We start from the raw sequence: 20,833 nt of genomic DNA on the forward strand, positions 1-20,833 counted from the left end.
GGAGGTGGGGGGGGGGGGGTGCGCGCTCGTGTGTCTTGGCTACGTTCCCCAGTGTGGTTTCATGAATTTCAGAAGGAGGGCCAAGTTAGCATTTGTAACACAAGCTAACATTTTAAAAAAATTGCCTTCGTTTAATAGAAATCACCTTTTTGTGAGACTGAACTATAGAGCTGCAACATTGCTGTATAATTCAGTGTACTCACACGCAGAGCCCCGAAAAGAACTGATGACATCTGGTAACTATAAAAGCAAAGCTCAAGTGATTTTTCAGCGTTACCAGAAACCTGACATGGGTACAGCTTCATTCAGGATTTTGTTAACTGTGTGTGTTACTTTTAAAACCAGTCTACTTTCATATGAGCCTTATATAACTGCTACAGTAGTACAAGAAATCAGGACGTAATTAGCTATCGGTCAGTGGTCTGGTTTAGTTGTTTCTGTTGTGTTTGTTTTTCTTTTAATTACAATTGTATGGGAGGATTTTTCCAAGAGGGGTGAGGAACACAGTGTCCAGCAGCACCCACTTAAGCAGTTTCACTCTGTTGATTTTCAGTATTTGGATCTTATCAGATAGGATTTTAGGAAAGTTTGTTACAACTGCTGGAGAGGTGTGAGTGAGATTGCTCTTCAGTGACAAAAGTAGCCGGGAGTTTTGTGTTTTGTCATCTAACAGGTGCTTTGGTAATAGTTTCTTAGCATTGAGAGAAACAGTAAAATAAGAAGATTCATTGCCATAACACAACTGGGCTTTGTGCTGAGAAGTTTCTTCTTTCACGTGCAGCCAGGTGAGATGTGTTGCTCTTTGGGGATGTGGCAACTCCGTACTGGACAAAGAGGTTAGCGGTGTGCCACAGTCATCTGTCTGCTGACAAAGATGGGGCTTCATATACGCCAGCAGCCAACTAAAAAGTCTGCAAGATACCAAATGCAATAATGAGAGGTACAAAGTCATAGTTAAAATTAAGCCTACTGTAGATCCGCAGTAATGATTTTCTGCTTTTTTACATTTTCTATCGATGTTTGTTGGTTGCCATTTTTATGCCATCCACCTTTTGATTGAGTCAGAGACCATGTTACAATTTTCTGAGCTGCCGCCTCACAAACTAGCTGCTGGCTTTTTTAGCAGTCAACTTCAGTGCTTCTGGACAACAGCTTATTTATCTCATTCTTCTCCATTCTTAAGTAGATTTGCTGATTTATCCATCATGCATTTTAAAGTCCATTCCTTTTCAAGAAGGTATTGTTACTGTTGTTGTTGTTGATTAATTTAAATACACAGAAATACAAATCAAGTGGGATCTGATTCTCTAATTCTGTTTAGTTGCATGACATGTATTTATATATACATAGAGATTTCAGCGTTCAGTGATCAAGCCCTAGATCGCTCAGACACGGGCTGTGTGTGTATGCTCAGTGCTTGATTTCTTCCTCATTGTGGTGCCCAGTAATGTGCTTAGGTGTCCTACAAAACTACTAACAAGGGAAAAACACTGCCCTGCAGAACTTACAGTCTATTTTGGGTGCAGCAGGAGGTCCAGCAGTTCATAAACTAGACCAGGACATAAAGAGCCATACAGGATAAGAATTGGATTAGATAAATTATATTGCAGTTTTTCAGGTGTTTTTTGCTGTGCTTTATTTTTATGCCTTGTAATCCTATGTAATTCTGCTCATAGGTTGACCTGCCACTTCCTAAAAAGTATCCCAAGCATCCCCCAAAGCGGGGGGAGTGCCATGAAGGGAAGGTGGGGTTGGGAAAGGAGGGGATAGAGGCTGTTACCAGGAAGAGGAGAAAAACAGTGGCAAAATAAAATGTGTCGGGGGAGAGAATGACAGAGAGATACATACCTCGGTTTCAAATGTGGGAGGCATTCTGTTTCTCAGCTTGTTTTTGCTATCTATCTACGATCATAATTGAGCTAGCTGCAAAAAGGATCTTGAAAACAATTTGAGTGAGAGAGAGAGAGCATTACTGTGGAGCGAGCCCAAAATCCCGTCCTCCAGCCCACACACAATTGGACATTGCAGTGATATGGGAGAAATCCCTTAACGGACAAAACTATAAATGAAACTACTGTTGACAAGGGGAAGAGGCACAGCTATATTTAACGGAAGTATTTTCATTTGAGAGCTGCTTTCTTTTTCTTCTTTTTTTTTTTCTTCTTTCTTGTCTAGTTGGTGGAGACTGCGAGGGCTCTTCCTGTTTGAGACAGCGCATGGGTGGTTTCCCCAAGGCTTTTAATGTTAGATTAATGCTCTGGAGACAGTGTGGTGATAAATGGGTTCCTACAGTTATATCTACATCCTGTTCCCCTTCCCCCCTCCCGCATCTGCCCCTACGTACAGTCGCTCTGCAGCGCTCGCCTTCATACCCAGCAACAGTTTTCAGCAGCTTCAGCCAGCGTTTAAGGCACAGCTCTTTCTCTAAAATGCGTCCAGCAAAATTCTTTCATTTTCAGTGCCGTCACTGTCATTAACCCTTACTTTTAGGACAAAAATGAAACGGGGAAGAGAAAGGCTTCTGGTTAAGGGATGGGCCACCACACTGGCTTGTCCTCTGCTGTTTGGCAAATCCCAATTAATTACTTTTGCTATTTCTGTTCACTTTCAGAAAATAGGTTTACGGGAGCAGCCTTTCTGTTGTTTCACGTTTTAATGGCAATGCTCTGCTCATCACATTGTACTCATCAATAAATGAGCAGAGGATTTGAAATCTCCTCCCTGGTATAAGAGAATGGCTCCCCTGTGTCGGCTGCATCTATGGCTTGATTTTACACAACTTGCGCCCTGATAGGGATTTAAGTGTTTCTCTTCAGAAAACACCCACACTAAAATGCAGCAAGGGTAGTGAAGATTTGAGGCAGGTTTTTCAGCTGGACTTGCCCTTATGGCGATTCCTATTTTTTTATGTGTTTGGGTTTGTTTTCAGTTAGTACAGTTCTCCAGTTATTTTTCTCTGCGTGCTTTTCCGTTTCTATACGGCTTCCCCTATATGTGCAGGGGAGGGGGATGGGCAGTGGCGGTGGCAGGGTGGTCAGGATGGCTCTGGTTAACCTCCCTGGCTCCATGCAGCCAGCCGGCGTCCTTCTGCTTACGCGGCAGCGTCTCTCAGATCTTGCAGCAGGATTATTTTTAGACCATGAAGGTGTGTGTATCTGGCTGGTGCATTTAGATTTCATGTCATGGCTTCCTTTTCCTGCTCTCAGGTTTCTCCCACTCGGCCTTCACCTTCGGTATCGAGAGCCACATCAGCCAGTCCAACATCAACGGAACACTAGTGCCACCTGCCGCACTCATCTCCATCCTTCAGAAGGGGCTCCAGTATGTGGAGGCCGAGATCAGCATCAATGAAGTAAGTACCCCCGCCAACGCCGGCACCGCGCGCACCACTGACTGACCCGCTGGGGCTTGCAAAGCGATGTGTCCCAACAGCCCGGAGACGCAGGCCACCGCTCCGCGATTTCCGTTGATCTCGTTTCATTTTGTTCCTCATACTTTGCCCCACCCCCAGCAGAGAGCTGAAGAGCCCTGAGGTGGAAGTGTATTTCAGTTTTTAGCTGTGGCATTGAGGCCTTCTTTGCGCTGCTTAAATGGATTTTATGGTGTTTCCACTACCGCAGTCAACAAATCCGGGGTGCACGGATTCTCGCAGCAAACAAGAAAATGCGTCTGTTTACAGTCTTGCGTTTTCAAGGTCGTAGCGGAATTTGGCAGGAGAAGCCTGCAATGTAGGTTAAAACTTCACTGCCTGACACCTGCTAGCAGGCACCCCTCCTTGCAAGCCATGAGAAGCCTGATCTAAAATCCACGGAGGTCACCGGAGAGATTCTCTCTGATTTCAGTGACTTTGGCTCAGATCACGTAAGGCCAGGCATCATCCTCTCATGTACATGGCAAAATGGTTATGTGCAAATTCTGACCCTGGCTGGGGCACTGGTTGTCTGTGGGGATTGTATGAGCGGCCACAAAGTGTCTCTGTTCTCCTTGAACTGCCAGGGGAAACAAAGAGGGGGTGTGGGAAAAGCCAGCATTTTTGCCCTGCCAACCTTAAAGGCGTGATGCTTCGAGAGGGAGTGAAGCGTGACAGATACTGCATTACAAAATATTTACCACAGATATTCATAATTGACAGAGATCTGTAATAAATATTAATACATAAAAAGCTATTGCTTTTTCCTCTGTAGCTGAATGTGGCATGGGAACAGCATGGGTGAGAACAAAGGAATATAAAATAGAGAAAAGGTTGTGTTGTTTGCAATGTGTAGTTTGGAAACTCATTTATTTTTATCACTAACATTCTGTGTGGTTTTCTTTTTATGACTCGATACCGTGTTTAAGAGTTGTGTATGTGTTATTTTTTTAATTGGGGCGATGACATTTGACATTCATGCCAAGCTGCACTTTGATGCAGTTGTAATAACAAACAAGAGCTAGGAATCTGTCCCAATTTGCTGCTGCTTAACATTTTGCCCTGTGCCTGAAATTGGAGCTACACAGTTAGAAACTTTCAGCCATGAACAGCACCTATCGGTTCAGGTCGTATGACAGCTGTAGGGGTCTGCTCCTGTGCATCCAGCTTCAGAATTGAAGTTGAGAGAATAACCTATAAATATGCATGTTGTCACCATTAAGATTTATGTTACTCTCATCGTGGTTTGATTCTGTGCAAATACGTACTGTCGAGTACATTACAGCAAAGCAAAGGCCATTCATGCTATGTCTGAATGCCAGTAAGGGCTACGTATATGCTTCTCTACGTGTTGCTTCTCTATGTGTATTACTTAAGAGCGGCTAGTAATCAGTGAGTCTGTAAACTAATGTGTATAAAATTAAGTATTGTTTGTGAGCTGTGAAAGGGCAGTCATGGAAATAGTCCAGTGAGCAGTTTTACAGTTAAAAATGTAAGATGCCAAAATCCATTGGCAAACATTTTTTTCATTGTGTAGCAAGGATTTGAGCCAGGATTCAAATAAATGTCGGTAGAGATACTTACATAAAAAATGTTGAGGAGAAAGAGAGCTTATATTTTTCTTCTCTAATGACTCTTTCCTTCTTTTTCTTCCCCATGAGGAAACAAATAAGTATTCTCTTAATATTGTAATTGTAAGGGGTAATTCAATGACTAGTCCAACAGAAGCATACTAGTCAGCCAAACGGCTATTTTTCTTTATTAGTTATTGCTGTCTATTAAAAATTACATTGTTTCCCAGCTGCTTCATCTGTCCATATCCTAATCTTACCTGCTATTCCTCAAACACAAATCTTTCACTGCTGGGTCTTGATTATTTCAAAGAGTTAAAGGGAGTTTGCAAAAGATCAGTAAAATGGCACTTTACAGAGGCTACTAAAACCTTTTTCCTATATTTAAGATAATAGGAAAGTGAAAGTGAAGCAAAGCTAAGTAGATACAGCAGTTGTTGACCTGAGTCTCTATTAAGTCTTAAAAAACAGCCCTTAAAGGTTAACTCAATTGGTTGTTAAACCTGAAGCCTAATTTACAGAAATCAAAATGAAAGCCGTAACTATTACGAATAAAACTAGCAGAATAAAGGAAAAATAACGATAAAGCAGTCCTGTGCAGTCAGCTACAACTGGTGGTGCTGGGCTGATGAATGCTGTGTAAGGAACCACTGAATTTGTGCATACATCTTGTTTTGGCTGAAGTTCATTATTCATCAGCCACTATGCCCCTGCAAGTGCAGGAAGACAAACAATTCAACCAAAGTCTGTTTGCCTTTGTCATGGCTCTAGCCATGACTCTTTTTTCCGAAATACAAAACAAAGAGAAACTTTCTGTCATCAGTCAGAATTTTTTTTTTTTCCACAGCGTAATTTTTTTGCATCTGTAAAGAGTTTGTATGTCTGAATTTTCTATAAAATTCCAATAAATGACTTACCAAACAGATTTCTAAGTGGAACATGAGTACCACCACCACGGATCTGAGAGAGAGGTGGTCCGTAGTAACGTGGCACTGCTGGTCAAGTCAAAGTGCAGTATCTTCACACAACCTAGTTTTGTTTCTTTGTATCATTACCTCTTTGCCCGACCTCAATGGTGAAGACCCTAAACTTGCCGTTTCACTTCTGCTCGTTTTCCCTGCAGGATGGTACAGTATTTGACGGCAGGCCAATAGAATCACTGTCTCTGATAGACGCAGTGATGCCTGATGTTGTTCAGACCCGGCAGCAAGCATTCAGAGAGAAACTAGCTCAGCAACAAGCCAGCGCGCGCCACAGCGCCACGACTGCTGTTTCCCAGCAGAACACACCAAAGAATGGAGAATGGGCACATGCAATAAGTAAGCCAACCTATGCAGCTGCTTGCCACTACTGGGCAATTTGAGGGAGCAACGACGACTGCTGTTTCCCAGCAGAACACACCAAAGAATGGAGAAGCCACTGTGAATGGAGAGGAGAATGGGGCACATGCAATAAGTAAGCCAACCTATGCAGCTGCTTGCCACTACTGGGCAATTTGAGTTTCAATAATATTCTTGTACTTAGTTGGTGTCTGCAAGGTGTTAGAACCCAGGGGAATCATTTCAGGAAGGCGGGGTATTTCTAGAAAGGCTGCTGAGTAAAAATCACGTTTCATGTCACAGTGCATGTTTTACTGGTGTCCTCTCAGAATCCAAAAACTTAGAATTGCAAGTTGAAGACAGTATCAAGAAGTGGAGCTGTGTGCTCTCTCCTTAGAGCATGTAATAATACTCATTCGTATTATCAGCTTCATAGGTGCTGTTAGATATTTGATAAAAGTTGGGACAAGCTGTAGCCACAGTTGGTCATTTTGTCCAGGCTAGGAGGGAGACAGGTTGAGAGGCTGGGACCTACAAGCCATATCTGTGTCAATTAAGCATGGCCAGAGCATAGCCTTGAGCACTAACTATCCTATGATCATCCATAGCCTTGGCATGGTCCTTGGCACAGTTTGGCCTATAGCAGCTATCCCTTCTTGTACAGCATGGCCAAGCACAGGGTAGGGAGTTGCATGTGCCAAGGACCGTTCCCAGCAGACAGCTTGGATGCAGCCAACCTGTCTTGAAGGCACAGAGGAGAGTTCCTCGCCTTTTTATTTAATAGCACATGCTTAGTCATACAGTCCACTGCAAATATCTAATTGAAGTTCCTACCTTCCCGAGATTTCCTTAGTCTGTGGGAACAGTCAGTTCGCAAGAGCTCTGAATTCACCTTTGTTTATTGGTGACGGCAGGAGACCGCGCTCATACCTTAGACATTTAAAGTCAGACATATAAAACAAGGAGTGGACATACCTGCTTGTGTAACTAGATCTTGATGACTGTGCTCACATTGTGGGGAGGATATGATTAATGGTTCTGGTTTCTGTGTGCAAGCCATATTAGGGCACTGGCTAACTTCTGAAATGAGACCTGAATGCCTGATTGCCTCCCAAGCAAATTCTAGAGGAACGTGCATGGCAGGTTTTGTAGGAAGCCCCAACAGCTCTTTGGCTTAGATAAGTAACAGGTCAGGACTGTAGTCGTGTAACAGATTTTATTTGTTCTGCAGTGTAGATACCTTTATCAGTCTCCATCTTCTCTTTGATCTGACTAGATTCCTCTGTGGGTCAGTGAGAAAAATGCTTTCAAACCAGGTTTTTCTTCAGAGAATTCCAGTTAGACAGGATAGTTTCCCCCAATAAAACTGCAATGATTTAAATTGTATGTATTGTAAAAAAGTTCTGAAAAATTTGAAAAAACTAATCTGTTTTTAGACTATGGATTGCTTATGTTTTTCTTCCAACTGAGCCGTTGTTTTGAAATTGAACTTCTTTCATATGTGAAGGGGTGCAAAAAGAAATGAAAGCACTTTTAAATGTATCAAATGCTGACATTTTTTTTGTTGACACTTTCCTTCAGCTGATTTGTGAAAATTTTGGAGGAATGTCTTCCTGTCTCAGGACCAAAACACCCAAATTCTGAAGGTAGAAAACTGATTATCGGTTCATCACTAACACAGAACCGTTCAGACTTATTTCCTTCAGGTCTGAAGAAACACACATACTATTGTATTAATAAAAAGAAAGTCTTGCAGATCAGTTCAGATGTATAACCACCATCTAAGCCTTGATTTCTCAGATCTACCATTTTATTATTAAAAAATAATAATTCTCACCGATTTTTAATAGAAGGATTTTCATGAACAGTTGCAGACCTTTCTTGGAGTACTGAGGAGGAGAAGTCCTGTATGACTTAATATCATCCAATAGCTCTGTCTCAAGCAGGATGCAAGAACATGACACTGTGTTGTCCAGTAAAATTTCACAGAGGTAGGATACATGTCAACTGGTGAGATACTCTACCAGACAGCAAATTTCAAAGCATTACTGTGGCTAAGCAGCCTACCAGGTAGACAAGTTAACTGAGCAGTGGCAATGGGAAGATAGAAAGTCCTCGAGGAGTAGCTGGCCAGCTGGCATGTGTTGTTGGCAGCTGCTGTTGTGCCAGTTGGTCATCCTGGGTGAAGAGGTGAGCTCAGCAATTTAAGGAGAAGGAGGCTTTGGAGAGAAGCTGCTGAGAAATCCAGGGACAGACTTTCTGATCTGCGTGCCTCCCTCGCTTTGGGAGGACATAACCTTTCTGTCTGAGGCATTCAGAAGATACCAGCAAAGTGGTGTAGCACAACTGCAAATGAGGATTATGCATGGGAGATGCACACAGAGCTGCAAAACTAGCGTTCTCGCCCTTGAACAGACCTGTTTAGATAAACTCCAAGAGGTCTGCGTCCGTAATTATCAGAAACCACTAGAAATAAAGACTAACAAATCTAGCTGTCAATTTACTGCATGCATCTGATTAACACTCTCACAGTTGTATTTCCCTCTCTTGTGGTAAAGTTAGAAAAATATAGTTACATTAATGACATAACAAAAGGGTCATACCCTTCCTTTTCGTTGCTTATGCAGGGCAAACCGTATATCCAGCCTTACCTTTTCCCTTATCGCTGCGTTCAGAGAGTCTGTTTAGTCTAGGATAGACTAAGACAAAAGATCTGGCAAGAGCTTAGCTTAGGACAAAAGCTTTAGGGTAGGATAGGACAAAAGTTTAGGATAGGATGTAAGATGGGTAAGGTGAAAGCTGGGAGACCTGCTGGGTAGAAAAGATTGCTGATACGAAAGGTGTGAGAAACTTCCCAAAGCTTCATTTTCACTGTTGTTGGATTTCACAGAACTGGCATATACTGGGATGGGTTTGGACAGTGTGCTAGTCCTTAGTCATAACCTGGAACATACATCAACCTGTCATAAAAAGGCGGGATGGGGGGAGCGGGTGAAAGAGATGTCTTTGGGAAGTTACCCAGTTTGCATTTATTGTGATGTGGAGTTCTCCCTGACACTATAAGTCTTCCCAAAAAAGTGTTAATATATTTTATATAATATGGTATATTTTTTTATGTGGTGTTATCAATATAATATGATAGGGTGAATTGATATAAGAAAGGGAAGAGCCAGGAAAAAATCTAACAATAACAACAGTTTGAGGTGCAGATTCAAATACTGAATAAATAAAATCACTGCCTTCTCTTGCTGCTTCCTGAGTAATGTTTTCAGCTTTGAGTCACTTTAAAAATTAGTAGAAAAAATAAAAATCGGCATGTAGAAATGGAGCCAAACTTTGGATTGTTTTCCAACTCAAATATTTTTAGTGTCGTTTGTTTCATTATATTTGCAAGGATTGGCTTGGGTTTAAGAAAAATAAAGCTCTGGAAAAAAGACTGAGCCCAGTTCCTTTATTGTAACTACAGCCGTAAAGAACAACTTCAGTGAAAGGCCTGTCAAAGATTTAAGGAAAAAAACACATTTCCTGAGAAAAGACAGGGTTAGCACTGGTAGGATCTTAAAAAGATATCTTTTTTAGTTTGGAGGAAATAGAGAGTTAATATTACTCACTGGTGTGTTAGAATTACATTTTTCTAAAAACTTAACCATAATAGTTTGGGGGAATATGACTTTTAATTTCCAGTGATCTGGGATTTTTAATACGTTTGAGGAAAAAAATTAGAAGAATATAGCATAGAATTAACCAAAGATGCTCTGGCCTTTAGAAAATGGTTTGTGTTAACATGTGGGCAGAGTCCTCCACTATGTGACCTGCAGACTTTTCACCTATGAGGGTCTGTTGCACTTGGTAGAACTGCCCTCTCTTTCCAAGACCCCCTCAGAGGCATTCTTTGTGCAAATGAGGTCTTAACCGACAGCTTTCTGCTCTGAAGATATTTTTAAAAAAAGAAGCCTATTCTTGGTGGCTACTGCCTCTTACCTATTTATTCTCGTTCCCCATGCACACATTGTAGCTGCATCCATAGGAGAGCCAATTTTTCAGATGAGACCAGGGCTCACAAGAGCTTGTGTTGTGTAAGGAACTCAGCACTGTTACGAGGTGCCGTCTTGTGTTCAGGGGTTTCTGCAGTTGTTTGTTGTTATCATAATCGTATCCATTTTATGTTGCTAGTGTCTATCTGAATCTGAGAAGAGCCTGAAGCAGTAGTGCAGAAGCGTGAACTGTCCTGTTTGTTTAGTCAGGCATTTTAAGTTTTGTGCTTAACAGTAACGCTCTAAATATGAATGTTCCTGACTACTGATGAAAATAGGAAGAAAACGCATGTAATGTGAACATTTGCGAACGCTTTCTGAAAGACTCCTCATCTTTCCCTCCCTTTTTTCCTGAACCACCAAAGCTGTAGTGTCAAAATCATTACTGGAAGACAATAGAAAACAATCCTGCAGGTATTTCATTGCTCCCAGAGGCCAGTCAGTCTTGCATGTACTAATGCAGGTATCAGATGATCAAGGTTTCTTTTTCACAGCATGACTATTTGTGGTTTTTTTCACAGCAGTTAATAACATTGAAAGTGTGTATCTAGGTTCCTCCATCTGGCCATGTACAAACAAAAAATGTTTCTAAGTATCAGATGGCCTTGCTCTGATAGCACCTCGTAACTCTGGGACCTTGGAGTAATGCTGCTTCCAAGCTGTCATTTGGCTTTATTCAAGAGTGAAAAGCAGCTCTGCCTTTAGAGCCAGGCAGGTAACAGTAGGATCATATGTGGTAAGAGTAGCTTCTCATCTAAATTTTTCAAATTAAAACACTTGAAATATCTTACTTCTTGATTTACACCCAGCTTCCAACTCACACTGTGAACAGGACACAGATGAATGCATAGCCATTACCATGCTGCTGTTTTTCTCATGAAAATATGCTTTAAACCTGGTGATTCTGTGCTGAGAAACAGAGGGTTGCGAGTTCTAGACTCATATATTCTGGTGGGTTTTAATTGTGCTTTGCTCTTCATTGTCCTGATTGCTCAGAATATCATATCCAAGTTCCCAGCTGCTAGTGTCAGGCTAAATCTCGAGTACTAGTATATCTTGACAGTATTAATTTTACTAGTTATACACATAGGGAATTATCAAGGACAATGCTTAACATAGGGCCTCAGCATAGGTATAGATTTTATAAACAGGCATTTGTAATACGTTTAGTTTTATGCAACAAGTCCATAGGTAATAAGTGTAGTTAAAAATACAGATATTTTGAATTAGAAATGTGAGCTGTGAAACTACTGTTAGTTGTTTTCTAAATTTGATACTCAGTGCTATGCTAGTCATTGAATTACATGTGAATTCCATTCCATTCCATCTATGGCGTAGATATAGCACAGACATAGTTAGTAGGGTACCTAACCAAATACGCAATGAGAAGTGCTACTTGTGTGACTCAGCATAAATTAGGCAGAGCAAAGCACGGTATTTGAAAGCCTGGGTAAGGGTAGAAATCTGGAGATCTTCCTTCCGATGGCAGTTGTGCAACGTCACAGTCTGTTTTGCCAGTTGATGGGCAATAGCTCAGCAGAGCTTGAGTATCAGGACAGATGGCTGATTTTAAATGCCATAAACATGTGGCAATAAAGGAGCATAATTATTGCACTTGTGAACCTATGGATCTCCATATGTGATTAAAGAATGACTAACTAAAAGACTTAACCCAGAACGAGAACTTGGATTTCGATCAATCAGAGCAGATCAGCTGGCCAAGACATTGATTAGATAACACGAGGCTGCCTTTCCCCCGGCCTGCCAGCTATCCGCTCTTGGATGTGCTTTCCGCGAAATGGGCCACACTTCTGTGTGTAACATCTGCTGTCTGCGCTTTCAGTGTGTTACCTGTCCTTGGTTGGTGTCTTGTTCGCAGAGGATAATAATCTTCTGTTGCTGCCAGGAAGCGTAGTTTGAGCTGAATGAGGAAGATTTATACTGAAGCAATGAAAATCTGGAGTGAAAACATTGTTCATGATGCAAATTGGAATGAATTGCTGCCACTAAGAGAAATTCATCATTTTAAATTCACTTTTTTTCCTTAAGGACATAAAAGAGCTTTATAAAAACAAAGTTACTTAGACTGCAGTCTAAAGAACCCCAGAATTACAGCATGCAGGTTAAGTATATCTATGCCTCAGTTGGTACCTTTGCATATATTATGATATCCTTGAGAAGGTGATCACTCGCCGTTTCACTGCCATGCTCAGGGAATGAGGCCCTTACTCGGTATATTCTTCATCTGTGAGTAGCACGCATATTACTTACAGGACACTGTGTAAGAAAATGTATGTGCTGTGTGTTACTTTTTTAAAAGAACAGCATAAAGCTTTTCTCAAATGTGACGATCTGCTATTTTAATAGATCTGTAAGTCATTTTTCACGAAGCCAGCTTCAAAAAAAACTATACTGAAATAAATGCTGACTAGTTTTTGAAGAAAAGCTGCGTGCATTTGTACAAAATATTTTGGAAAGCTCTACATTTTGAGGAAATATTAATTTGAATCATCATAGGTAGAAAATAGAGTAATATGGTCAGTGACACAACATAGAATAGTATTTATAGCGTATACGTTGCTGTAAGCTTTAGGCCACGGGTAGCCAGCTTGTTTTTAAAGCAGACCTAGCAGCATCTTGCAAACTACTTATTCTGATATATCTCCTTACAGATAATCATTCAAAGCCAATGGAAATTGACGGGGATGTTGAAATTCCTCCTAACAAAGCAACAGTCCTTCGGGGCCATGAGTCAGAGGTGTTCATCTGTGCCTGGAACCCTGTCAGTGACCTGCTAGCATCTGGGTAAGACCATGACTGAAACCAGCTGCTGCAATTAGAGTGTGTTTTAGAGATGCAAGAGTGCGAGTGTATACTAGAGATGAATGAGTATTCTCCTCACTGTTTTTTCAGCCCGCAACTGTTTTTTTCAGCAGTACTGTACCTGTGTAGGAGTTAAGCAATTATAAGGTGACGCAGAATATGAAGCATTTGCACATTTAAGATGTGCACTCTGTGGCCCTGAATACACATAAATTTTTTAAAAGGTTTTTAAAATAACAATGGATAATTCTAAGACTACTTGAAGTTCATGTAATCTACTCCTACTGCTCTTAGTTAACGGTTCACATTGGGGTCTCAGAAAGTCTTTGGCATCCATGTTTTCTTTTTAAAAGTATGGAGACTCTAAAACAGAGTTCTCTTTGGCTATGTCTGCATTGGCGTGTGCAGCACAAAGAGGAGTAGATCTGTAAAGCAAAACTAGTGTGTGAGGACCTTATGTCACCATAAGGTGACTTCAGGCTGAACCTAGTTCTGTCCGATGAGTTGATCATGACTGTTTGTATTGCGGGGCGGGGGCTTCAGCCTGGACCTAGTTCTGTCCGATGAGTTGATCATGAGGGTGTGTTTTGGTTTATTGTCATTGAAAAGGAGTCTAGTCCAGGACTGCTCAGCAATGACAACCAAAGCATGGTAAGTGGGACAATCAGGAGATTGACTTGCAAAAAGCGCTTTTGATCCAAACAAAAATGCTAATGTAAACATACCCCCAAGAGCTATATACAGACACTGTTGGAATCTGTGTTTGTTCATGCTTAAAGTTAAACCTTAAAATGAAGGCTAAATTTAAGAAGTCTAACTGGGGATGTGGGGGAAAGCTGATAGAAGTTAGAGGAGAGAAATGGGTCTTCATCACTTAAAGTTACCTGACAGTATCAACACATTTATTACAAGGAAGAGGAAAGTCCTTATTTTATTTCCAACTTCTTGCATGATCATCAGAATAGTCTTCTTATGAGATCTTTTTTGACTTAATACATGAAAACAAAGAAAGTGCAAAGTGCAAATGGGACAGAATAAATAGGAAAAATAAAAGTAATTAACTGAAAGAAATATCAAGTTGGATAAACAGCACAAGATCTCTAAGAGAGTGAAGACAGCAGTTTCCAAAGAATAATTTCAGACAACAAACTTTTAGAAAACAAAATCCTTCTGAATATACTTTGTTTCTGGAATGCCCAGACCTGGTAGTGCTTTTAGCATCTGTAGCACTAGGTATCTTCGTTTATTAATTTTAAATGGGTATAGCAGTAGAATTTGCAAAAGCTGTATGTAGGGTTTTTGGATGACAAACTTTGGTTTTCAGCTCTTTTTTCCATAGGCTCAGTGGGTCTTCTGGTTTGTGATAGGATCCCTGCGTGATGCCATGGTACAGACAAGAGCAGTAATAGCAGTCACACTCCTATGCCATGCATTTGCTGTATTTTCTGCTAACTGTGTTCCTCTACCCACTCAGTTTTCTAGTGTCTCAGGCAATATTGCTTGGCAGTATTACTTATCCCTAGCAAATGATTATTATTAAGAAGGGAAGTCCTGATCATTACAATTAGTCACCAGTTAAAACAGGCAAGCATAAAACAGTTACTTCACACAGATTGTCCTCTTCCTGGCATACAGTTGAGTGAGCCTTAAAAGGTATTTATTTAATGTATAAATAAATGAAAATTTATAGTGGAAGAACTGTAGCATACGATACTCTTTAATCGTCCTGGCCCAAATCTGAGAGGATGTTTTCAAGGAAAAAAAAAGAGAATCAAGGCAAGGCAAAGAAGGGAAGGCAAAGAATCTGTGATGTTCATGAAACGTTACTGTCTACATAGGAATTTGTATGTATAATAAAAACAAATGATACTGAATGAACATACTCCTGTACTACTCCCCTAACTTTTCCATGTATGCCTAAATGCTTTGACTACCCATAAATGTTAAATCATGACCTAATAGTGAAGAAAATTTCAAAAACTAAGAAGAATTTAGTTAACCTGATTAAATTTTCATGGTTTTCATGGTTGTTTCTTATTAAAGACGAAAATCTAGAGAAGGTTTCATAAAATCTGGATGAGCTTTCCCATAATGGGGGCAAACTTAATTAGAATTTCATGGGCTGTCTTGAGATCAACAGCTCGCAAGTACTTTATTTAGGGTCATTCAAATGAAGGGACTGTATTTGTTGATACAATAGATGTCCTTTAGCCCTGTCACCCTAAACAATATACTTTTTAATAGTAAACTTATCCAGTATGTTACTTATTTGAATTGTATGGAGAACAGTCTTCGGGTGATCGGTTAGCACAGCCACATTATTATCTAAAGGAAAATCGGTGGGGAGAAAGGATACCATACAGAATTATTCCTTAGGGACACCTGGTGGCACCTGAGGTGAAGTGAAGAATGCTGCTTTATTCTGGAGAATATCTGCACAGCTGACATTAGGCATCTACTCAAGTGCACTGTCCCTCTGCAGGTACCTACGTCTCTCAACTCATTACACAGGGAGTTAAGACTCCTAAGTATAGGTGCTCAGACCTCATCTGTTGGCTTTAGCATTGGTAACTACTTCCCGGTGTCTGACTCACCTCTCTGCCAGTGCTTGCCATACTGTACTGCTTCCCTAGGATCTGTGGTTCACAGGCCTAGTGTGCATAGTTTAGACTGTGGACCGTTTAATAAACCAGAGTATGTACTCCAGTGACGGAGGAACCAGTGGGTGTTTAGCTTTGCTGCAGGGTGCTAAGCACTGGTAGATGGATCCCTGGGACAGTGATACCTTACGCAGCTTCAGGTAAACCTGGAGGATGATAATCAGAACCATTAGTCAGATGTCTAAGATAGAGGAGCACCCTCTCACTATCCCTTCAATTAAGCTTTACCCTTCAGTGTAATAGGTCTTTATTAATAAGCTTTGCTGCTGATTTTGGAAGCACATAAATACACGCATGGCTAGAAAGTACAGTCAGGTGCTGTGTCTCATGCAGGCTAATGGCAACGCAATGAAAATGCAAATAATTTAGGTTCATGTGCATCTTGATCAGATTTATCCTGCTCATAAGAAACAAAGTATGTGATGCAGTTAGCCTTCAGGTAGCGCAGCAGTGGGTGCCTGACAAAGCTTACATGACACAAATGGCATAGAATGCACAGAGAAAAATTAAACTGAAGGAAGAGAGTTGATTGTCTGATTATGCCTTTGCACAAAGAAGTGTTTGAGATGTCTGGTATAATAATAGTACAAGCTATCATCTACAGGTAAACTACGTATTACGGCACCAACTAAACAAGGGGGAGAAATTCCCCAAAATGTACATATGCTGCAGATGTTTGTTCTTTACAAAGTAATGCTTCAAAAAAAGAAAACTGCAGTTAGTCTGATGTGCAAACACCAAATTGTTGGATTCTATAATAGCCATATTGTGCTGCCCAGTCCACAGTTTTCTTCTGTTTTCCCACCTGCCTCATTGTACTCATCTATTGTCTTCTTACAAAATACATATAAAAACCTAACTATTAAGTAAGGGAAATAACACATTTGTTCTGTTTATACAGTGCCTAGCACAATCAAATCTCAATTCATGGCAAAGTATTTTCTTCAAGCCTTGTTATACAAGCAACAAATTTTTCTAACAATTAGCGGCAGTTTAGACAGCAACCTGATGTAATTTTCAAAGCACTAAAAGAATAATGCAGGTTCACGACCTAATCTGAAGCAAGCTGTGTAAGGGGATTTGTTTGCAGAATGAATTACCCAAACCTAGAGCACTGGTTTCCAGATTTAGTGAGTATCCCACTGATAGAAAGGAATTTTGATATTTGATGTCCCATCTACTCAATTGCAATGACTTTTTAGGGTGTGAAGGCTAGCACAGGAACATATACTCTCTGGACTTTGCAAAGGGCTATTTAAAAAAAAAAAAGTGGAGACAGGTATTTCTCTGATCAAATAGCCAGAAGAAATACATTCTGCAGCTGCTCTTCCTCCTCCACCACACCCATAACCCTTAAAGTGGAGGATGGAGAAGACTAGAGACACCAGTAAAGGCTATCAAAGGCATAAGTGTCACCAGATGCTTATGAGAAGAATGCTTAGATGTTATGAACTGAAGCATTATTATAGTACAATAAAGCGCATACATACAGCCATGTAAGAGCATTAATTACCCTTTATGAAGGAAATCAACATTCCAAAACAAATAATTGCATATATTGTTTTGGACAGGCTAAAAAAAAAAAAAAAAAGTAGGTGCTTGGCCAACTGTGAAGATTTGGCCATTCCCGGCCATAATTCCAATTTTGCTCTTAAAATCTGATTGTCCTCCTCTTCAAAGACTGATTTCTTCGATGAGATATCTTTCAATATCTAAGTTTTAATTTTATGACACATGTAAATTATTACAGATGGTTATGTTCCCTGGGTAGTGCAGAAACCCATTACAGTTATGTCCACATTAGTAAACTAACCATGCCTGGGAATATTGCTAGGCACTGAGGCCAGCTGGCACAGAATGGCCAGTATCTGTGCTAGCAAACTGTCCTGGCTGCCAAACAAACTGCACGTTGAGAATTGTCCCTGGGCCATTGTAGCCACCAAGCCACGCCCAGGAGTTATTCAGAGAGAACGTCAGGGCCCCGAGCAAGAGTGCCGATTACAACAGGCCAGAGTCTGGCCAGGGAATAACCTGTCAGTTTGCTAGCATAGGTGATCATGGTCCAGTGACCCAAAATGCTCCTGAATGTGCTTGAATTTCCCAGTATGGAAGTATACCTGTGAATGTCAAGGTTGTCGGAGCCTTGAACTCCAAAAGCTTTGCTAGTTGAATTTAGGATGCTCTGTCTGCACGTTCAGCTGCTGCTTCCAAGAGCGTGCTCTGTTCTGTTACATCCAGCCATGCTCTTCAAGTAATTCTCATAGCCGTGAAGCAGAGGGACCTGGCCTCATTCCCAAAAGCCAACAGCAGGTTTCTTCGTTTATCTTTGCGGATCTACACCAGCCTCTTTCACACAGGGGGACTTTGTCTCTTGCAGAGTGCTCTGTGCACCTTCGCTCTCCCTAGTCAGTAAAATAATTAGCCATAAAAGCTGTTGTCAGAGATCTTTCAGTTATGGCTGTGTCTCTCAGAAGCAAGAAAGGATGTTTCTAGGCCATCTTCTGTCATCATCTCTGGGTTTTATATAATGCTTCCAGTTACTGTGTTCCTCATATCAGTGGTTTAGGATCCATTGTGAATTACCTTTCTGAATAATCCTTTTGAATTACCCAAAATAATTAGCCATAAAAGCTGTTGTCGGAGATCTTTCAGTTATGGCTGTGTCTCTCAGAAGCAAGAAAGGATGTTTCTAGGCCATCTTCTGTCATCATCTCTGGGTTTTATATAATGCTTCCAGTTACTGTGTTCCTCATATCAGTGGTTTAGGATCCATTGTGAATTACCTTTCTGAATAATCCTTTTGAATTACCAGGTTGAGGGGGTTGATTTCACCTCCCCAGACAGTGCCCGGTGTTAATTCTGCTAACTGTAAGTGCTTATTCAGTGGCAGGTGACTTCATTGGGGCCAGTTTCCCCATTGGATCAAATCCATTAACACAAAGCGGTCAGCTATTAGGTGAGGTCTATTTGAATGACCAGATGCAGGGAGCAATGTTGTAGAATCAGTGGGACAGACATATCCCTCTGGATACCTCCGAGGCACTTCCCTCTGCTTACTGCCTAGGAAACGTAAGCGCTTACTTTAAGAGAACTGCTTTATTAAGGAAAAGTTAGGTATGTAAGTGACAACGAGGAGTTTCCTTCCCTTTATGCTCTTAATAATCTCTTTTAAAATAAAATAATAGAAGGTCTAACCTGTTGGAGCCAGACGTGTTAAATACACATTAGCAATATTGCATATCAAAAAAACAGTGATTATAAGACTTGGAGCTGAATATTAGAAATACCAAGGTTCAACAACCATCTTGCAAACTTCTTCACCCAACTGCAGCTGTTCTAACCTCTCTGCTGACAGTTACGGAATGGGGATTTTATATGCCACAGATAAAATTCTACAAACATTTGTCCACCCTGATTCATGATTATACTGGGGCTGGAGAGCATGAAATAAAATTCTGTCAGAACTAAGCCTTCCTAAAATTTGGCAGTACTCTACCGTAGTGCAGAACAGTATACCTATTACTCAAGTGTTCATGACTTGCATGTTGGAATGAGCTGCTTTATCATGCAGATAGAAATGCTTCTGTGGGCTAAGGAGATTAAATATCTTTCTGAATTGTGCTTGAACTATGGTCCTCTAATAAGGCAGGGTTCACTGAATCATTCAACAGAAATCAGAATATTTTCCAGAGCAGAGAATACTCTTTTTTTTTCCCAGCAACAAAAGGGAAGACACACAAATACCCCTGCCACACACTGGTAGGCTTATAAAACCTCTCTGCAGGGACACATAATAGCTTATGTAGCCTTAGGAAGAAGAAAATGGAAAAACAAAATTAAAATACTGGAAAATAAGATTGCCTAAGCATCGCCAGAAAACTGACTAAATAAAACTGTTGAAAAACAAAACATAACCCTTTTAGAACTAGCAAATAGGATATTGTGTTTGATAGCCAAGTGGCTGAGTACTTTATTCACAGGGTCCAATAACAAACTGGATTATTACAATGAAGGCAGGACTGGCCCGGAGTCCTATATAGTGGAGAAGCCAGCACTGAAGGAATTTCCTACTTAGCATGTTAACCAATAACTCAAGCGTATGAAAGACTTATGTTCCCATTATTGTAAATTATTGCAAAAAAAAAAGTTTCTTAACTTCTGAGCCTCATGATTAACTTTGTTAATTTTCTAGCCAACGTGCAAAATTGTGTTTCAGTTTCCCAGACCTCTGAAGAAATAAGGAGTTACATTACAGTCACAGCTCTGTATGGTGGCAAAAATTACCCTGATTGGAATTATTTCTTAATCACTAAAGTGAAAGATTTGTGCCAAAAATTAAAGAATGGCTGTACATCAGTAGCTTGTGGTTAGGCTGGCAAAGCCCTGGCCAGCCATCGCATCTCAGCTTGACATGAAGGGTTCAGAGGAGATGGGGGCGCATTCCCCAGGCGTGCCATGACCCAGCAGAGCTCAGAGCCACTGATACAGGCAGAGAGGTTTTTGCTTTTACAGTTGAACTGTTGTTCATGTAAAATTTGGCTAAATTATTGGTAAAATAAAACACAAAGATCAATCAAGTTCAATACTTGCTTGGTCAATATTTGCACTCAAAGACGTGTGAAGTGTTTAAAATTTGCCCGGTACTTTTCATATAAATAATTTAAATGTTTTATTAGTAGACCAAAAGAAAATTTCATATTCTCTTGTGATGGATTTCCTTTTCAGTAAAACATGGCTTATCAAAGCAAAAATGGATCTCAGGTGTTTGGTCTTCAAAGAAAGACTTTTTCTCCTTGTTAGTGTACAGGAAAGGAAGTTTTAGTCATTACTTTTAAAAAAGAAAAAGCATCAGGTATATTGACAATGAAATTTCATCTTGACTATACGAATTCTTGGAAATATAAGAGAGATCCTAATTCTGCTCCAAGATTCTACTTACTGCATGTAAATGAAAATTACCCTCTGGACAAAACAAGCAATCCAGGGTACTTTGATTGTTTTGGTGGTTGTTGTTATT

At 40.5% G+C, this 20,833-nt stretch overlaps 1 protein-coding gene across 1 annotated transcript in view; it reads left to right on the forward strand.

Moving 5' to 3' along the window:
* The window catches only part of TBL1X (transducin beta like 1X-linked), a 55,035-nt gene that overhangs the window by 15,225 nt on the left and 18,977 nt on the right, over positions 1 to 20,833 (forward strand). The window contains exons 2-5 of the mRNA XM_019474262.1: positions 3,207 to 3,352; positions 6,104 to 6,250; positions 6,318 to 6,435; positions 13,006 to 13,138. Of these exons, the coding sequence (XP_019329807.1) occupies positions 3,207 to 3,352; positions 6,104 to 6,250; positions 6,318 to 6,435; positions 13,006 to 13,138 (544 nt within the window). The remainder of the gene's footprint in view (positions 1 to 3,206; positions 3,353 to 6,103; positions 6,251 to 6,317; positions 6,436 to 13,005; positions 13,139 to 20,833) is intronic.

This window comes from Aptenodytes forsteri, unplaced genomic scaffold (genome assembly GCF_000699145.1).
Source record: "Aptenodytes forsteri isolate BGI_AS27 unplaced genomic scaffold, ASM69914v1 Scaffold200, whole genome shotgun sequence".
NCBI lineage: Eukaryota > Metazoa > Chordata > Aves > Sphenisciformes > Spheniscidae > Aptenodytes > Aptenodytes forsteri.